We start from the raw sequence: 20832 nt of genomic DNA, 5'->3' as shown, positions 1-20832 counted from the left end.
TCAATGTTTACAGCGGTACACAGCAGGAAAAAAACCAACCATGTATATGTTCCAACCAACAGACTGAAGAGACATCAGGTATGAAAATACACTAGGTTTCAAGTGCGGAAAGAACTTGAACGCTTCTCCCTGACATGCAGAAGGAACATGGTAAGTAAGCGATAGGCATTGCTAGACAAACTTTCTATAGAGAAATAAATATCAAACTTTAGAGTGATATCAGTGTTCACAAACACTCTGCACAATACAGGAAAAGCGATGACATCTGTTGTGAGACCAGCAGTATCAGTCACTGTCACTGTCCACTATCTCAAACATCACAGTCTAATTAATAAAATGGCGTTTATATTCCATTACAGGGAAGAGCTAATATTGGATCCGCTTTTCATGTAAACAATGGGTGTGGAGACGTTCCTGCAGAACTGCTCACAGCAGCTGGAGATCTTCAGCACGCAGGGACTTGCCGCCGCTCCAACCTCAGGTGGATTCCGCCGACTGGTGTCAGCGCTACGGTGTTTGGAGCCATGCGTAGCTTCGACTGCTTGTCTCCGACGGGCAGAATGTCAAATATTGACAGCAGATGTACTATCGCCGTCTTTACCTGCATCAACCCGAAACGCATGCCTGCAACAAAATAAGAAATCACTTTGATGTAGCCGTGAATGATAATGTAACAATCTTCAAATATCGCACTGTGTCAAGAAAATTCATTTCATTTGACTTCCTTCATAAACTATAATGAATTTCTAAATAATTCTGTCCACAGAAGGAGCGTTCATTCACCCCAGGCCTAGAGAGATATCTGGAGAACAAAGACGAAGAAATCCTGTAGTAAAAGTGTTTTAATCCGTATATAGTTGCAAATTCACTACTACTTGTCTGATGTTATCATTTGCTATTGTCGAGTCTGAGAGTTATTGGTACTTGGCTGTCTTATTTATTAATAGTTTTGATGGTTATACCTTGAAGCTACCTCTTACTGCTTGCTAAGGCTAGTGAAAATGGGTTATCTTTTACGTTATACCCCAATTAATTAAATAATTAATATTAATTAACTTTCCTCACTCGGATTAATTGAAATAATGTACAATGGGTAACACCCACTGACAATGTCATCAGCCAACACATTCAGTTAGGGGGAGGGGATAGAGATTTGCTTTCGCCCATAAACATTTATTCCTCAACTCATGATTCTTTATTATTCTGAAATTAAATTACTTCAGGTGTTTAATTACTCACTTCTACATCTACATTTATACTCCGCAAGCCACCCAACGGTGTGTGGCGGAGGGCACTTTACGTGCCACTGTCATTACCTCCCTTTCCTGTTCCAGTCGCGTATGGTTCGCGGGAAGAACGACTGTCTGAAAGCCTCCGTGCGCGCTCTAATCTCTCTAATTTTACATTCGTGATCTCCTCGGGAGGTATAAGTAGGGGGAAGTAATATATTCGATACCTCATCCAGAAACGCACCCTCTCGAAACCTGGCGAGCAAGCTACACCGCGATGCAGAGCTCCTCTCTTGCAGAGTCTGCCACTTGAGTTTGTTAAACATCTCCGTAACGCTATCACGGTTACCAAATAACCCTGTGACGAAACGCGCCGCTCTTCTTTGGATCTTTTCTATCTCCTCCGTCAACCCGATCTGGTACGGATCCCACACTGATGAGCAATACTCAAGTATAGGTCGAACGAGTGTTTTGTAACCCACCTCCTTTGTTGATGGACTACATTTTCTAAGGACTCTCCCAATGAATCTCAACCTGGTACCCGCCTTACCAACAATCAATTTTATATGATCGTTCCACTTCAAATCGTTCCGCACGCATACTCCCAGATATTTTACAGAAGTGACTGCTACCAGTGTTTGTTCCGCTGTCATATAATCATACAATAAAGGATCCTTTGAATCAGATACAATCGGCTATTGGGAATTTACTCTGTTTGGGAAGAAATGAAGGTTTCCATCATATCAAGAGCAACACGGAGATGTTGCTGTACAGAATACATTTCTCAAGTTGACAGTCATATTATAATTTCATCTCCCCTTCTCATTGCGATTGTTATATCTGCAAGGATAGATGTAATAATTACCAGTTGGGATTGGTATTGGTGTCCTACGGGTAATATAAGATGTAATACTATTAGGTAGCAGGAGGGTTTCATATAACGCAAACTTTCTCATCTCGCAACACACAGTTCTCACTGGCTTGCTACATATTCTCTATGTTAACCACTGCAAGCTGAATATCGCTGCAGTTGAAAGACTAAGCATCGATCAGCAGAGTGCGGTTCTGACTATGAGATCTCATAACAAAGTATCGGCACTCGAGAGCTATCGTTCTTCTTGAGGGGTTAAGGAAGGCATCAGTCAATAGAAAACTGCTCTTCATTGCATTAACAAGGAACTTAATGAAATATAAGCTTAATAATCACTTTATAGAAATTATTCAAACACGAATTGGCTCTACGATGACACTCATAGTTTATGCTAAATATAGCTAACTGAAATGAGCTACCATCACAGTCTTGAAACTTAAGAAATTCAATTACTCAAAATTCAGGCGCAATTCACCACATAGTAATGATTGCATAGCCAAGCTGTAATGATTCTGATATTCACTGAACTAGTACTGCATCCTGAATCCCTGTACAGTGCACAAAGTATACGTGCCCACACGTGGCAGACCATTTGGTACCGCCACCCACAAAGAAAACAAGGTAACTAATCATCATTAATCAATAAAAATACACTCACTTGGCTGCTGTTTTTGTTAGGAGTGACTGAACATTAATAAACAACACACACTAGTGACTATGGCTCAGTGCGAACTGGCTTCCAATGTTTGCGTGAAAGCCGTGATTCCAAAGCAAGTCCAAAAAAAATAAGAAAAATACATATTCACAAAACGATAATGTAAAATTATCACAAGACTGTCTACATCCGATCCAATAAGAGTTCCAATTACAACAAATGCTCTTACACAGATAAGGCGATTTCTCAAGGTCAGTCTCCATTACCAACAGGGTTCCAAACGGTTATTCATATCGGAGTCACAAAGAAAACCCAAGAAATGGTGAAACTGATCCCTTTAAACTACTCTGATTAATCTTCAAACATATACGAAACAATTATTAGCGGTTGGTGACAGCCCATAAAACTTTTAAATTTTGTAGCCCTAGACTCCTTTGTACATTAAGCTCGAAGTGCACTCATCACTGTCACACAAAGAACGGATCATTAAAACCAAATGAAATTTATGAAGCGGTACATATAACTGAATCATTTTATCCGCTCGCTTGACTGAAGACTTTTAATTATTGGTTTCCAAACATAAATGTTGCCTCGGTGGGAGCCAGCATCACACTAACTGTCGTGGCTAGACTATTACAATCACCTAAATGAAAAAAAAAAACCACAAACATTTCTCTCTCTCTCTCTCTCTCTCTCTCTACTTTGACTTTAACTAACACGTTTCGAGCCTGATCCATGATAATATAGCTCATTTTCATATAAGTATCCTACCATACCGGTACACCCGATGTGGAAACATCTGCACATTGTGCCCTACAACTGTACAGTGCGTAAAATGTTGCACCCCGGGACCAACGTCTTCCAAGCTGCACCACTTGGGGGGAAGAAGTCTCCTACTGACGGAGCTTCCTGAAACCCTCTAAAAAGTCGATACGTTCTGAAACCCTCTGCAAACCTCTTTGCTCAATCTTGTCCACAGAGTTCTCTTCCACCACCCTCTAATCATCTCTGGTTAGTTCTATCTTTTCTACAACCAAAACAATCACACTGTCATTCATGGGAAAGGAAAGAGAGGACTAACGGGAAGTGACTAGTAAGATAAAACACTATTGACATGCATTCTCAGATCCAAATCGGTATCGAGTGCGCGAATTTTTTTACGTACCTTCTCCTTATGCTACCACAAACTACTATCGTCCGTGTAATGAATTCTTTTATTTCCAGCCCAACGGGCTTAAATGCAGTGTAGGAACAATACCGCTGCAAGATGTCCGGTAGAATTACGATCACTGGTCTGGTATAGACGCCAACCTGAGTGTGGTTCCCGGGATGTTTTAAAACAACTGCGCTTACAAACGACAAAAATTTTTAATACTGTTAAACAACTTGCTAGTTTAAATAAGCCTTAAGTACGAAATTCGACAACAAAAGCTTGGAAATATACATACTTTACTTGGTGACTGAATGGAAATTTAACATTGGGTTTCTGTTTAGTATCATGTTCATGACTGTTCAAAATATTTTGAAGTAAGTTGTCAGACGGCAATATACTACACAATGTTTGAAACGGTATTATTCCTAGAATGTTGTCGGTTTCTACTTAATCCTAACATATTGTTCCCGTGAAAATACATAGACCCCTAAAAAGCTGTGATAAACTATTCAACAGTTTCTTAAATACTATATTAAGTGTGGGCCCCAATATGTGAAACCCGACTCTACTTAAATTTTTTGTAGAAATTACGGGGAAGTATCCAGTCAACCTTCCATTACTGTAATTAATGTGAAAAACCTGTGGTCATAAATATCTGAGCTTTAATTTAATGTTACCCATTTAACAAAACTTTTTGATACTGGGAATGTTTTACGTTTTTAAACGCATGTTTGCACGAAAATAGCATAAGGAGAATATCTAATAATGTGTGAAATAAACTTCACAACAGTTTAAAAATTTTATTTATTTACTTAGTTACTTTTTTTGGCGAAAAAAGGAGAAACCAACTTCCGTTTGTCTCATTTATCGTGCTGTGGCCTGCACGATGTCAGAGTCCCCACTCAGTGCAATCGAATAGTACGTGGCACTGCAAATTTTATATTTAACTTCTTAACCAAGCTTTTTTTCTTCGAGGAAAGGTTATTTTATTTTATGTTGCAACAAAAGGTGCATTTGCGTGTAGACATAACAGCAGTGTTCACGCAAACCACAACACACCACATCAACTGCCAACAAGACTACTTAAACTTTGTAGTCTGTCTTCACTGGACACAGAAGCCGCTAAAATATTATAAGAATAAGTGGGATAAGAGCCGATCCAGCACACCTCACTGCAAGAAATTGCAAAAATTATTTGCTTTTTAAATTAGAAAGACAGTGTCAAGAATATACAGAACATATTCACAACAGCTAAAATTCCGGCGACGCGGGAAACAGAAGCCAAAAGAGAGACTGTCCCGTTTTCTTTACGAGACGAATTCCAGCCGGCCGGCAGGTGTGCTTCTACTGTTCACTGACAACAGATAAACAGACTTCAATGAAATTAAATTACTCTGTATTGTCGTTCTTTCATAGCAGGTTCGACTTCCAGTTCAAGTAGTACGAATGATATTTATGTCAATACAGACGAAACAAAAGTTAAAAATGAAGAAAAGCAAATTATTCCTGATTTCGAGTTTCACGAAAAACTAAGTGTCGAGTCAGACATTACAACCTCGTTAGTGATGATCCTGCAAAATGGTGTGTCAATGAATCAACAATTGACATTCTCTTACAATATGGCATTAACCGAAATTGTAACGGTGATTTTTCTAACTCAAGAAGATAAATAGGCGATAAACCCAGATATTCGAATAAAAAAGTATTTTAACATAAAGCTTTAAATGGTGAATCAACTTTGCATGATTTTCTAGTATACTTCTGTAGCACGGGTTCTGTTTTTTGTGCACCATGTAAATTGTTTGGAGGTAAGGCCGTGACTGCTCCTAATGGTATTGCAGATTGGAAAAATATTTCTAATATTTTTTCTCATCATGAGAATTCACTTGAACACAAAAATTCTGAGTTATTAATCTTAACAAGAAAAAAGTCACTTGGAACAATAGATAACCATTTCGAGTCATATGTTGAGACAGAAGAAATGCAATAGGGGTGAGAGTGTCACTAATACGATACGCGAGTTGCGGTGGCAGTCACTGTTCAAATGGTTCAAATGGCTCTGAATGCTATGGGACTTAACGTCTGAGGTCATCAGTCCCCTAGAACTTAGAACTACTTAAACCTAACTAACCTAAGGACATCATACACATCCATGCCCGAGGCAGGATTCGAACCTGAGACCGTAGTGGTCGCTCGGTTCCAGACTGCAGCGCCTAGAACCGTCTTCTTTGTTGAGAGATCTATTTACGAAATTTCAATCATCAACTTTCTCTTCCGAATGCGAAAATATTTTGTTGACGCCCACCTACGTAGGGAAAAATGACCATCATAACAAAATAAGAGAAATCAGAGCTCGAACGGAAAGATTTAGATGTTCCTTTTTCCCAGGTGCCATTCGAGAGTGGAATGGTAGAGAAGTAGTATGAAAATGGTTCGATGAACCCTTTGCCAGGCACTTAAGTGTGAATTGCAGAATAACCATGTAGATGTACAGGCGCAGCGTGTTGAAAAGGATGTTTGCAGTAGTGAAGAAGCTAGCAAGTCGTGGACTTACCCTACGTGGACAAGTTGAAAGATTCCATTCATTACATAATGAACAATTTATGGTGTCTCTTGTTCTTACAGCCGAATTTGATCCTTTCCTCGCAGAGCACATTGAACGATATGGAAATCCAGGGTAGGGCATAGAAATTATCTTTCTTCAGCAATCTGTGATGAAATAATAGAGCTTCTTTCTGAACGAATAAAAAGTGAAATAAAACAGGCCAAATATTTCTCTATAATAGTAGATTCTAGTGCAGACTTTTCACATATTGATCAATTATATTTCATATTAAGATATGTGAACAAGAATAGTGAACCTGTTGAGCGTTTACTTCTGTTTTTACCAAACCCGGGACACAAGTCCGAAAACTTCGCTGAGGCCGTACGAAAAGTCCTGTCGACAAATTTCATTGATATTACTGACTATGCAGGCCAGTCATATGATAACGCAAGCAATATGTCAGGAACCTACACTAGTTTGCAGACACGCATTAAAGAACGAAATCCGAAAGCGCATTATGTGCCTTGTGCACTACATTCTTTCAGTTTAGTCGGCACTAGTGCTGCAAGCTGTTGTCGGGAAGCATGTTCATTTTCATTGTAGTGCAAAACTTTTATAATTTTTTCTCTGCATCTACCCAGTGCTGGGATAAACTTCTTTCTTTCATGAAACCAGGAAGCAAAACAGTAAGAAGTTTGTCAAAAACGCGTTGGTCAGCAAGAGACGAATCGCGTGTAAGTCTGTATGAAAACTGGGAGGGCGTTATCAACACCCTCGCACATATTGCCAATAATACGTTTGAAAAACTACTTGTGCTAAATGAGGCTTCAGCTTAATTGAATCAACTCAGTAGACTAGAAACAGTATTGATTATGAGAGTTTGGAAGAACTTTTTACGAAAAGAAAGGTTACAGTCCGTGTTTCCGAATGTTGACATTGCTCTTAGAATATTTCTATGTATGGCACTTACAAATCGTTCAGCAGAACGCTCGTTTTCGGCTCTTAGAAGACTGAAATAGTGCCTACGTTCTACTTTGTCTGAGGAGAGATTGAACGCCTTGTCCGTTCTTCACATCGAAGCCGACCTCCTAACTGATACCCGACTGAACTATGAAGGTATGATCAACGAGTTTTCTGCCGTCAAAGCCAGACGCAAAACTTTGCTGACTGGTGAGTTTGTTTATTTATTCACATTAGTTTTAAAAACATAAGATTATAATGTGATTTTTATTACAATTTAGAGCACATTCTTTGGATTTACAAACTATGTATTACCAGTTTATTTTACAATTGCCAATGGCAGAAAGCGGAACCAAACCTCGTTTACGTGCAGACGTGAGCGAAGGCGCCCGATAATGCTAATCAGTACATGAATGACCCAGGTCGCTCGGCGCTCTACAGTAAAGTCATACTGATACTGTAGTATATTACAACTGATGCGTATTCTTGGCGTCTGCTGAAATGTATAGTAATCGCGGAAATATACGTTATCGGAGAGTACGCTCATATGAAAAAGTATTACTAAGTAACGTAGTTCAGTTCTGTAGATAAATACTTAAAAGTTTTGCTAATACCTTTAGAAAGAGCTATGGTGAAAGCAGTAACTACAGTACAAAAATTTTCAGCCCTTACATGGATAAAGGGTATTGTGTACATTCATTATGCAGCATCTAGCTACACAGACCCTAATGCTTTACATGTTAACTATTATATTTTAAAACAAATTTGATTTTTTCACACTAGTCTGTAAAATTGTGTAATAGTAAATCCATTTCTGTGTTTGTTCGTCTGTATGTAGTTATTAGTTCGTGCACCAAAATCTCTATTTCTTTTTCATTTCTTACGCTTTCTATAGATTCACTTATTAATACCGAACGTGCTTTTTATCTGTAAAACGAGAGTTTAATTTTAATTTTGAACGCATCTCTGTAAAATAACGTATTAATTTCTAATGTATGACACGTTTTCTTCAATTTGTAGATCGTAACACAACTTTTTTATTTTCATTTTCAACGGTTTCGTGTAAAAGAACATATTAAATGTGAATATATAACAAAAATCCATTGCCTCCTACACGTTCTGCTGAATTTTTAGACCATAAAAGAAAAGTTATTTTCCTTGTGTTTGTTTCTGTTGTCTTTCGACAGAAGAATGTGTTAACACAGTGCAATTTTAAGTTTGTTTTATCTGCTGCTGTACGCCAAGTACAGTTCAGGAACCATATTACATTTTGATTGAGTGCAACTAGACCGCTGACGCGTCCTTCAGAACAACGAATAGCAGAGTACGGAAACAGTCCACAGCGCAAAATTTTTAAATCCGCCACTGCATGTGGGTTTTCGGTTCATCGAATTTTTGTATTCCGACTGTTCACGTATCCACTACGATGAAACCGGACCTCATCAGTATAGAAAATGAGGTCCGTACTGCGACTCCGTGGATGGCAACAAATCAGAAAAGATATTTTTCTTTATCCGGTGCGTTCAATTCCTAGCCACTATGAACATGATATGCACGAAAATGTAACGTCTGTATTGGCTTCTGAGCGCTACCCCACGAAATCTGAGATTTGACAGCTAATTTCAAACTTTTTGAAGGCGAACGTAGCCTCACGTCCATCACCTGGGCCTCTCTGGCATCCGTCGAAATGGACTTCCTCCAGATTCTCTTGTTTCTAATCTGCTTTGCAGGAAAAGTGAAATTGATCTCGTCATTGTTGACTTTTTTCACTGCAGTATCTGGATATTCCCTATGAAATGCCTCTACAGCACGCGCTTCCGAATGACTATCCAACAATGAAAACTACAAGTAGCTGCTGCTGGGAAAACGATATTTTAACAAGCGCTTTAATTAGAACCCGCTGTTATCATCGTAGAGTGTTGTCGGTAATACCTGTGGTGCTATCTTGCGGTGGCTCATGGAACGACTGTAATACAGCTCCTATCTGCAGACACATTTGTTATCTTGTGCGCGACTTTTAGGTCTCACTGTATAACACACAGCTCAGAATTTACATCTTTCAAAGAGAGGTGGTACATACGAATCCCTTCCCTTAGTTTAACTCTCTGAGTACCAATGGCTTTTGTCTGAAACCACCATTTCATTAAGCTTAAGGGTGCCTTACGTCAACCGGTAAAACTAAATCTTTATTTGATTACTTCGTCGTTCGTCTGTCTGTCAGACTGTTAGGAACCCTTTTTGTTAGGAAGTGACAGACGTATCAAGTTGAAACTTATCTCATATATTAAGGTGTAGGGCCCCTTGACCCTGTAAAAAATCGTAAAAAATTCTAAGTCAATCCAATGAAAAGATGTGGCAATTTACCTCATACATTTTGATAATCGCAAACTCATCCATCAGCAACTAGAATCACGAAATTTCGAAAGAAATGTGGTTTTACAGTACAAATAAGAGGAAAAAGATCCAAAAATTGTTAAATTGTTATTTTAAGGCTAAAATGTGTTTTAGGCATTTCAAGTTCATGGAAGTTTCGAGATACGAGACTGTGTCTAGGAAAAATGCGAAATTGCTTTCAAATATATCTCACGAAATGACGGGTGGTTGAAAACTGTGTGTTCCACTGGTTCCAAAGTAAAACCATACCTTGAAAACAAAGGATTCTTTACTATTGACATATTTTCCCTGTATTCGTTGCTTTCTGTGATAACAAGGCTTAATTATGTGAAACATTTTAAAATTTCATTCCAAAGTCAAACCGCCTCCTTAAAATAATTTAATCGTTATCTTTCGCCACTTTCGTCTTGTAATCGCCAATTACTATGATGATAATGATCTATTTTGTGAAAAAATTATGGTTTTGTGACTGAAAGGGTTAACTAACGACTGAGGTGATAGGAAAGGCCTCCGGCCATGAAGTTAAAGCCACAAGTTAAACAAGGGAAACATGAGAACTCTTGGAAACAGCAAAACCCTCACGACGAGATAAACACTACGATACAGGTAAAAGGTGTCCTTAAAATCAGACCCTTGTTCTGCAACATACAGTGAGATATTGAATTCTGAAAAAAAATTCTCTATCTAATCCACCTCTTGAATGAAAACAGCTGATAAAGTGTGCCGCTGAACATTGCAGCAGGATCGGGAGCGTGTTTTAAGCTTTTATATCAACTCAAAACCATCTTCTATAACTTTTGTCGTACCTGAATGGTATCGATGTGGATTCTACTAACAAAGGTTTCATTTTTTAACCCCGTCAGTTCTACCAAACGTATTTTTAATGTCTTCCTTCGCCACTTGATTTAGTGCTATAAAGAAGTTGATTTTTGCATTAAAATTTTGATTCCATAAATCACTCCTTCTCTGCAATATTTAAAGATTAGATGCAATGTAAGTTCGACTCAGTTATAGCCATGAAATGAAGTACATCTCATTACTTAGAATTCAAGTATTTTCATTAATCTAGAAACAGTGTAAAAACAGTTTCAGTAATATGTGATTTTTAGTGGTGAATAATTTGTTACTTCATCACACGGCAGTTGGGCATGAAATTCCGGATATATTTATGTTGCTAAAAGCAGAATGGATGTAATATGCATGGCATTTTGAATCAGAAAAACATATTTGCGATTTATTAACGGCAAGAGCCTAAGGGATTTCGCTGAGTTGCATGTATGACAGAGCGTAGAATTGTACTGTTACCATATAAGACATAGGCCGAAATACACTATCGCACTCTTATCGAGCATTTACAAACGGCCTAAGAAACTTAAAATAAAGAATTTTCAGATCCTTCTGTACGTTAACAAATCAACAGTTCTCATTAACGTGATTCAGAAAATTGAACTTGTGTAAAATAATGTGTTAAAGCAAGGAAAAGATACAAGGAATGACTGTATCCTCTACATTTAATGGCACGTACAGGATATCCAGATCACACTAATGCATTTTACGTCACCGAGAACGGCATGATCATAAAGAATCTTAATTATGAAAAAAATCGTCTTATTTGTTACGTATTTCATATTCTGCTTTACCATCTGTCTTCACTATTGCTGTGTATTTCACCAGATGAAGTAATATTTCCTGTATTACAAGAGCCAGGTGAAAAGTTCTTGGTTCTCCACAGATATGGCACCGGTATCAGAGAAATTTTGATTCATCTTGCCACGTCTAGCGCATTAACGTAAATCAAGTGCCAAACTGCTTACAACTATTTTAAAGTATTCCTGATGTGTTTTAGTCAAACAAAAATAATTGGCGTATTGCATCTTGCCTACATTTTTTTTAGAACTGTGTATTTACACCGAAGGTATATATAATATTAGTGAAGATTTATAACGAGACTGCTTCATCAATTTGAACAGTTACGGGATGAATGGCTGAATGCTGAAGACATTTTATATCACTTGATGATGGATCCATGTGAAGGACGTCCAGAAACCGGAATCACAGATGAAAATATAGATAAAATGTGCAAAACTGCTATGACAATAGGGCACAAAAAATGCAATTCATTTTACTTGAAGAAGTATTTGTGAGAACGCTTTACTCAACTTTAATGTCTTATTTATTAATACTGCCCACAGGAAAACGAGAATACGAATTGCTCAGCAATTGTTACAACATTTTAAGCAGAACAGTACTAACTGGGAGCGCTGGTTTGTTATAACGGATGAAATGATCGATGTCGTCACGACCGAAACGAAACAGCAAATCAAGGCAGTGACTAGACACTGTACCATGAACACGATGGGCGTTCAATAAGTAATGCAACACATTATTTTTTTCGGTCAATTTTGGTTGAAAAAATGCGAAATTTGTTGTGGGATCTAGTGGAATATTCCCGCTTCAGCCCCTAGTGTTTCATGAAGTTCCAATAGGTGGCGGCGCTATAAGTTACCTTCAAAATGGAGTATGCAACAGAGTTGTCTTCCAAGCACAGAGCTGTCACTGCAATTGTATTGGTGGAACACGAGAGCATCACAGACAGATATTCATAGGAGCTTACAGAATGTCTACGGGGACCTGGCAGTGAGCAAACGCACGGTAAGTCGTTGGGAGAGGCGTTTGTCATCGTAGCTACAGAGCCGCGCAAACCTGTCAGATCTCCTGCGTGTCGGCCGCACACAACTGTGCTACCCTCCAGAACAATTAGAGAAACGACTTCAGTGTGTTCGTTGCCAAAAAAGTGCAAACTAACTTCTCCTTCTCCATGACAAAGCAAGGCCTCACAAGTCTGCGCACCAGAGAGGGGCTCACAAAACCTCATTTGGCCGATCTTCCTCATGCACCCTTCAGCAGAGTCTTGCAAAGCGGTGCGTCTCATGGGCGGGCGTTGCACAGCTCCGCACCTGGGCTTCAGCAGTCTCGGACGAAATGAGTCAGTGACGTGATCGAACGTGCCGTGCTAGGCCACCAGTTTGTGACCGGAGTGCTGCGGGCCGGCGTTGCCCTCTTAGCCCTTAAAATCGGCCCGGCCTACGGGCTGAAACAGCACTGCTCCGCGCTGGGCAATAGGCCGTCGGACGAAGCGTAGACTGTGACGTCACTGCGCGGGCCAGGCTGCTCCAGACATACGTTTGTAATGTCTGAAGCTGGAATATGACGAAGTCGGTTGTAAAAAATCGTAATGTAGCCTCATACATACATTTGAAAAAAAAAAGCCAGTAGTCTTCTTCCCTGTCGTTGGTGCTTGTAATTGTACACTAGCAAATATTTTCTTGCGTTGGCGAAATTTGTAGGTTTGGTTCCATAGGTACATAAGCCATTAGTAACGATCATTTCTCCAATGCTGTATTCTTAACAGCAAAAGAAAAAAATGGTAGAACTAAGCACATAAGGAGTATTAAGACACAATCAAACTTGCAACATATGAAATATCGTATGGAATGTGAGGAAAAGATAATTTGAGGACAATTCAATAGTAAAAGTTAGCCATTCTTAAAGGAGGACGAGTCGACGAACGTTAAAACGTCCTTTGTTAAAGAAAATAGAGGCAAATAACATCGAGGAATTCATAACTGGAGACAGAGAGTTAAAGATATTATTTTGACTCTATTTGTGAATTGAGAGAGTCTTTATAAGATCTGTGTCAGTATTTGTCAAAGGAAATTATTTTTATTAGCGACTCTGCCTCAAAACATCGACAAAAATATCCTTATGCGTGCTCACTTATCTTCCTGCTACAGTAAAGGACTGTTATTAATTTCATTAGATGTATCTGCATTGCTTCGATTTACACAGTCATATAGTAATAATTTCCCTCTCTTTTCTCGATTTTAGTTATCTTCTGAGGCTATTTCTCTGCCATATACAGGTTGAGTCACTAACTATTGTCACCAAGAATAACTCTGAAAGTATGATAGGAACTGAAAAGTTTGCGGGACAGAGTTGTATAGGGACAACGTGGGTCATAATATGACGCTGGTTTTTGTTGCTAGGTGGGGTCGCTTCAGAGATATGAAGGACAGCTTCGTTTTTTCTAAATGGCATGTCATATATAGGTATTTCTCTTCTCATAGCGGCAGTCGAGACGAATCCAGTGATGTGTAGTAGCAAGGTCTTTGAAGGTCAACGAAAGTCGCAAAGGTGGTATGAACGTCCATTTACAGAAGGTGTTCGAAGTGATGACCATTGGTATCAATGCAGTGCTGCAATCTTATCATGTACTGAGTGCTATTCTTTATCTTGTCAGCGCTTATCGAAGGACATGCTCTGATATCGCATATCTTAAGGTGTAGTTGGAGCGTCTTTATAAACGATGTCTTCTACGAATCCCCACAAGAAAAAATCCAGAGGTGTCAAGTCTGGCGACCGAGCCGGCCACGACACATCTCCTCCGCTTCCAATCCAAAGATTTGGGAACTGACACTGTAACTCGTTTGTAGCCATCACCGAAAAATGTACCAGACACCCATCAGTTGATACCACATTCTGTTCCTTGTTCCTAAAGGTATTTCTTCCAATAACAGACCTAATGTTTCTTGCAGGAATGTGTTGTACTTCCTACCATTAAGATTTCCTACAACGAAATTAGGGTCCATAATTCTGTCCTCCAGAATCCCACACCATATATTCACCGACCACGGCTTTTGGTTTGCTTCTTGCAGCAGCCAACATGGATTTTCAGTTGCCCAATAATGCATGTTATGCAAAATAACATTTCCATGGCTCGTGAATGTAGCCTCGGCGTCCCTCTGAATCTGAAGTTGAGCCCATCGGCAGAATTCAATGTGGCGCACACAATCCGTACCAGTTAATTCTTGTTGGAGACTGATATGGTAAGGATGATATTTATGGCGATGCAGAACACGAACAACACTACTCTGGCTCATGCCAGGTTCCCTTGCGATTTGACTCGAACTAACACAGGGATCTAGAATCACTGTGGCAAGAGTACCAGTTTTCGGTTCCCTGTTAGTATCTTTCCTTTGCCGGATATGTTTCCGATGCGTTAAAGATCCAGTTGGTCTCAATTTGTCATACACATATTTAAATGTACGACGTGTAGAGTACGTTGAGGGTATCTTTCAGCGTATAAGTCTCTAGCTCTTACTGAATTTCGTTGGCATTCTCCGCAAATAAGAACGATGTCGACTTGTTCTACGAAGGAATACCTCATTCACATTCGCTTGATTCGACGATACTAGTCTTTTTGTTCCTGTTATGTTGTATTGCGAAACCGTCGAACGGCGTTTACATGTCAATGGCACGTTAGTTGGATACGCCGTATTCGGCGAATATTTACTACTTGCACGATATACGAGAGAGAGTTGTCAGAGCATGTGCTTCGATAAGTGTCGAAATGATAAGGAATACCACTCAATACATGATAAGATGATTGCACTGCATTGATACCAATGGTTCAAAATTGGTTCAAATGGCTCTAAGCACTATGGGACTTAACATCTGAGCCATCATCCCCAAGACTTAAAACTACTTAAACTTAACTAACCTAAGAACATCACGCACATCCATGCCCGAAGCAGGATTCGAACCTGCGACCGTAGCAGCAGCGCGGTCCCGGACTGAAGCGCCTAGAACCGCTCGGTCACAGCGGCCGGCGATACCAATGGTCATCACTTTCAACACTTGCTGTAAATAGACGTTCATATCACCTTAGTGACATTCGTTGACCTTCAAAGACCTTTGTGTTACACATCACTGGATTAGTCTCGATAGCCGCTAACAGCACATAAGTACCAAACTACAGCATCCTATTTGAAAAAAGAAAGTTTACCTTCATATCTCTGACGCGACCACACCCAGCAACAAAAAACGGACGTCATATTATGTCTCCCGTTGTCCCATGCAACATCTGTCACACAAACTTTTCAGCTACCGTCATTCTTTCGGAGTTATTCTAGGTGGCAATAGTTAGTGACTCACCCTGTATATTTACATTATACCACGTGCAGCCTAGATCGTTACCAGAGATATACTGCCTTCCTTTTCCCGCGTATTGCGATCTTTTTCTTGCCCACAAACGTGCGTATTATGTCTGAAATCTTGGAATTTAATACGATGAAGCATACGAACTTTTATATAAAAAACTGTCATTCTGTAATTTATAACATACTGCTTCCTTGTTCGTTACCGTCTTTCCACACATCGGCTACTTTCCGTAATGACACTAACCGCCTCGTCCGTTTTCATTCAAACGGTTTAAATTTTTTAATTTTTTAACCAGTATCGTGGTAGTTGAACAACACTGTGACGTCTATGGAGACAGCTGTTCCATCACAATTAGTAGCAATCGTATTACGATGGAGGCAAATAAATATGGCGCGAATCGTTAATAATTTCTAGGAAATCGTTTTGCGAAGATACTTTCTCGTATTGTTTGTAAATAAAAGTGATGGTATAACAGACTTTTATGTTTTTCTTCCTATGTAGAAGATGAGTCCGTAAATAGCAAGAGGTTTAAAAAGGACGGAAAGTATGTTAAGAAAGCTAGAAACAAAACAAAAAAAATTGTGTTGAGCTTCTATGGGACCAAACTGCTAAGGTCATAGGTCCCTAGACTTACACACTACTTAATGTAAATTAAACTAACGTACGCTAAGGACAACACACACGCACACACACCCCTGCCCAAGGGAGGACTCGAACCTCCGACGGTGGGAGCCGCGTGAACCCTGAGAGGACGCCTAAGACCGCACAGTATAAAACAAAAACTAACGGCTGGTGAGTACAGAATCATAGAGCTTGATCCAACTCTCAAAAGTTCAATTTGGTCAGTGTTTAATCCTACAGTGGACGGTGATGGCAACAGTGTTAACTTTGTTGTGTCGAGTGTTGCATACTAAACAGTCACCTGGAACTCGCGTGTGTCTAACACACAAGTGTCATGCATTGACCGAATACCCCTTCCCAGATCTGCTCAGGGCAAATTTACTGACAAATGCGTGACTTTGTGTCCAGGAGACCCTACTGGGGGTGAAGGAGTTACAGATCTGATTCAGAGGTTAATCGATACTGCAGAGACTTATAGAAAAGTGTCCACAAAACCTACTATGCCTCATCCCATAACTGTCTCACGACACATCACACAAAAACCGAAAATCCTTTGAAAGGAAATCGCACCTGAATAATTTATTACGTGAATGGAGGTGAATTCCAGGCGATCGGAGATACGTGACACGTAGCACAAGGAGAGATCATCACCTGACACGCACAGTTTCCTATTTTGTTAATTGGGATCTCAGATCATACTTCTTGCGTATGACACGGTTTCCAGACGAGCCTACGACACTTCAAAATATAATAAAGGAATTGTTGAGACGATAGAATAGTCTCAAAAATTTACCTTTCACAACTAACCATGATGCCAATATTGCCGCTGTTCTTCATAGGTATTCTGCACTGAATTTTCCCTGTCACATGCCGAACAGAATGCTAATAAATGCGTTTAATGTGCGGTATATGCTATCCAACTGCCCAAAACTTTATTTTTTTCTGACTGCAACGGAGGAACTTGTGACATTTGCAAAGCAAAGTGGCGTTGTTCATGGCCTGGAGAGAGCAATGGAGCAGTCGAACGATACTTTAACACAAGATTGACCATGCTTGAATCGGTGAAAAGGCAGTATTCTATACTGTGTAAAAAGCTCCCTGAGAAATGAGAAACAGAGAGAATAGAAGGAACTGACATCACGTTGATGGACTAGCTGATTTCTGTTCTGATGGTATGTACGCTGTGGCTTTTTATATTAAACAGGCGTAGATTAGCACTTAAATTCTTCCAAGCGTTATAAAGTAAGGATTTTTCTTACATTCCTTCAAGGAGACTTCAAAAGAAATGAAATTTGAAAAATATCATCACTGCATCTCCTGTTGCCATTGAAAGTGACCCTCCGAAACGCTGAAGTGAAGAGCCTTAGGACGGAGAAGCCTCTGAAATAAATCTCGCGAGTCCGCCTGAAAAATTATCTAGAGGAAGCGGCACCACGAATAGGTAATTTCCTGTTGGCACCATTTCGCCATCTGAAAATGATGTCTGAATCTCAGAGGCGTGAAGTCACGGGAGAGGTAAAGCATACAATCCACTAGGTACTACATCAATGATTTGGAGTGACCAGTCACGAAAGGACGCTGCCCCGTGAAGCGCTGTCTACTAAACAAAACTAAATTCTGCCACACATAAGACGGTCATCTCAGGTATTCTCTCACCTAAAGAGTAGCCAAATATACGTGAAGTATTTGTGATACTGTCCAGATAGAATCTAAGAGCATCTTTGGCGAAGTCCTGCAATGCTGGAAAATTATTCAGACTTCCACAGATGAACTACATACGTGCTTCAACCAGAATTGTAAACGGACAAATGTCTCCAGAAGATCGCCAGAAAAATTTTTGGCGTACAGCCATTCAGCTTTGCATCAGAGACAAGTTTGAGTTCTGCAGGTTTCATTCTAAGTGCACGACGGTCACTTTTGGACCCGGTCAATGTCGATGTTTTTCTCCAACATCAGAGAAAATGAATAATGGAATATTTACTAAATATTTTTTTCACACCGCGTTTTGTTTTACGTTCTCTCTAAACCGGTTGACGATTATTGTATATTGGTAGTTTCATCGCATTCCAAGTCGTCATGTTTTGAAGTTAGTGCAATGACAATCGTTTAAAAAAGGAAGACGCTTTATTTGAATAATCTGTTGACATGAAATGGTGCTGTGGAACCGGCGTAATGCCATACTCAGCTTTACTTTAGTACGAAACAAAATGGTTTGACACGACTATAATCCGCTTCTCAGGAAAATTAGATATTCGGTACCGTACCTAATTTATGCAGTCGCATTAACACTCAGAGGTTTTCTCTTAATTTTCATTATTTGTTTGACCGAACAGAAGAAACATTGCTGCTTCTAGGCAGCTTCAAGTACTGTCAGTGACAGCGCTTATCATTATATTTGTCAGTTGATTTTCGCATTCGGTTCTGGATGTGACTCCTGGAAATGGAACAAAGAACACATTGACACCGGTGTGTCAGACCAACCATACTTGCTCCGGACACTGCGAGAGTGCTGTACAAGCAATGATCACACGCACGGCACAGCGGACACCCCAGGAACCGCGGTGTTGGCCGTCGAATGGCGCTAGCTGCGCAGCATTTGTGCACCGCCGCCGTCAGTGTCAGCCAGTTTGCCGTGGCATACGGAGCTCCATCGCAGTCTTTAACACTGGTAGCATGCCGCGACAGCGTGGACGTGAACCGTATGTGCAGTTGACAGACTTTGAGCGAGGGCGTATAGTGGGCATGCGGGAGGCCGGGTGGACGTACCGCCGAACTGCTTAACACGTGGGGCGTGAGGTCTCCACAGTACATCGATGTTGTCGCCAGTGGTCGGCGGAAGGTGCACGTGCCCGTCGACTTGGGACCGGACCGCAGCGACGCACGGATGCACGCCAAGACCGTAGGATCCTACGCAGTGCCGTAGGGGACCGCACCGCCACTTCCCAGCAAATTAGGGACACTGCTGCTCCTGGGGTATCGGCGAGGACCATTCGCAACCGTCTCCATGAAGCTGGGCTACGGTGCCGCACACCGTTAGGCCGTCTTCCGCTCTCGCCCCAACATCGTGCATCCCGCCTCCAGTGGTGTCGCGACAGGCGTGAATGGAGGGACGAATGGAGACGTGTCGTCTTCAGCGATGAGAATCGCTTCTGCCTTGGTGCCAATGATGGTCGTATGCGTGTTTGGCGCCGTGCAGGTGAGCGCCACAATCAGGACTGCATACGACCGAGGCACACAGGGCCAACACCCGGCATCATGGTGTGGGGAGCGATCTCCTACACTGGCCGTACACCACTGGTGATCGTCGAGGGGACACTGAATAGTGCACGGTACATCCAAACCGTCATCGAACCCATCGTTCTACCATTCCTAGACCGGCTAGGGAACTTGCTGTTCCAACAGGACAATGCACGTCCGCATGTATCCCGTGCCACCCAACGTGCTCTAGAAGGTGTAAGTCAACTACCCTGGCCAGCAAGATCTCCGGATCTGTCCCCCATTGAGCATGTTTGGGACTGGATGAAGCGTCGTCTCACGCGGTCTGCACGTCCAGCACGAACGCTGGTCCAACTGAGGCGCCAGGTGGAAATGGCATGGCAAGCCGTTCCACAGGACTACATCCAGCATCTCTACGATCGTCTCCATGGGAGAATAGCAGCCTGCATTGCTGCGAAAGGTGGATATACACTGTACTAGTGCCGACATTGTGCATGCTCTGTTGCCTGTGTCTATGTGCCTGTGGTTCTGTCAGTGTGATCATGTGATGTATCTGACCCCAGGAATGTGTCAATAAAGTTTCCCCTTCCTGGGACAATGAATTCACGGTGTTCTTATTTCAATTTCCAGGAGTGTAATTTGGATACATAAGGTCTGACACATCTGTACGAATACAATCCATCGTAATGCTTAAAATGACGATATTCAAAGTGTAATCAAGCGTATCTAATCTGATGTATTAGCAAGTAAATGTGTATATTTTAGCAGCAAATAGCATTTCAAAACATTGCTTCGAATATGTTATTGAGTATTTATTTCACATGCATCGTGTAAAATGAAAGTCTTTTAAGAAAGAAAAATATTTCGGCCCCATCAGTTCCGTGCTAAACGTAATTCAAGTGCTCGGTCACAATGTCATACAGAACACTACGAGAAACATTAGGAAAGTCATCCCGCAAGGAGAAAATCGTAAAGCGTCTGTTTTCTCTCTCCTTATTGTCCACTTCCTGCACCAAACTTTCATTAACTCCGTTGTTCATCATGCACAATTGTGCGGCCATCTTTTAAATGATCTCACCCACTTTCTTACCATTCCATCACTCATAATGTTTTCTCCGTAAACTGCACAGATCTCACGATGAATACCGATCGCTTTTACCCTTTTAGCACTAAGAAATCTTATAACAG

General features: G+C 40.7%; 1 protein-coding gene across 1 annotated transcript in view; it reads right to left on the bottom strand.

The window, feature by feature from the left end:
* Positions 1-408: 408 nt before the first annotated feature.
* LOC124616205 (cytochrome P450 6k1-like) overlaps positions 409-20832 on the bottom strand; it is a 29697-nt gene continuing 9273 nt past the window's right edge. Inside the window, exon 2 of the mRNA XM_047144509.1 lies at positions 409-624. Within this exon, the coding sequence (XP_047000465.1) occupies positions 446-624 (179 nt within the window). The 3' untranslated portion in view covers positions 409-445. The remainder of the gene's footprint in view (positions 625-20832) is intronic.

The sequence above is a fragment of the Schistocerca americana genome, chromosome 5, assembly GCF_021461395.2.
Source record: "Schistocerca americana isolate TAMUIC-IGC-003095 chromosome 5, iqSchAmer2.1, whole genome shotgun sequence".
Taxonomy (NCBI): domain Eukaryota; kingdom Metazoa; phylum Arthropoda; class Insecta; order Orthoptera; family Acrididae; genus Schistocerca; species Schistocerca americana.
The sequence above is the reverse complement of the archived record's forward strand: the minus strand, read 5'-3'. Positions and strand labels throughout refer to the sequence as shown.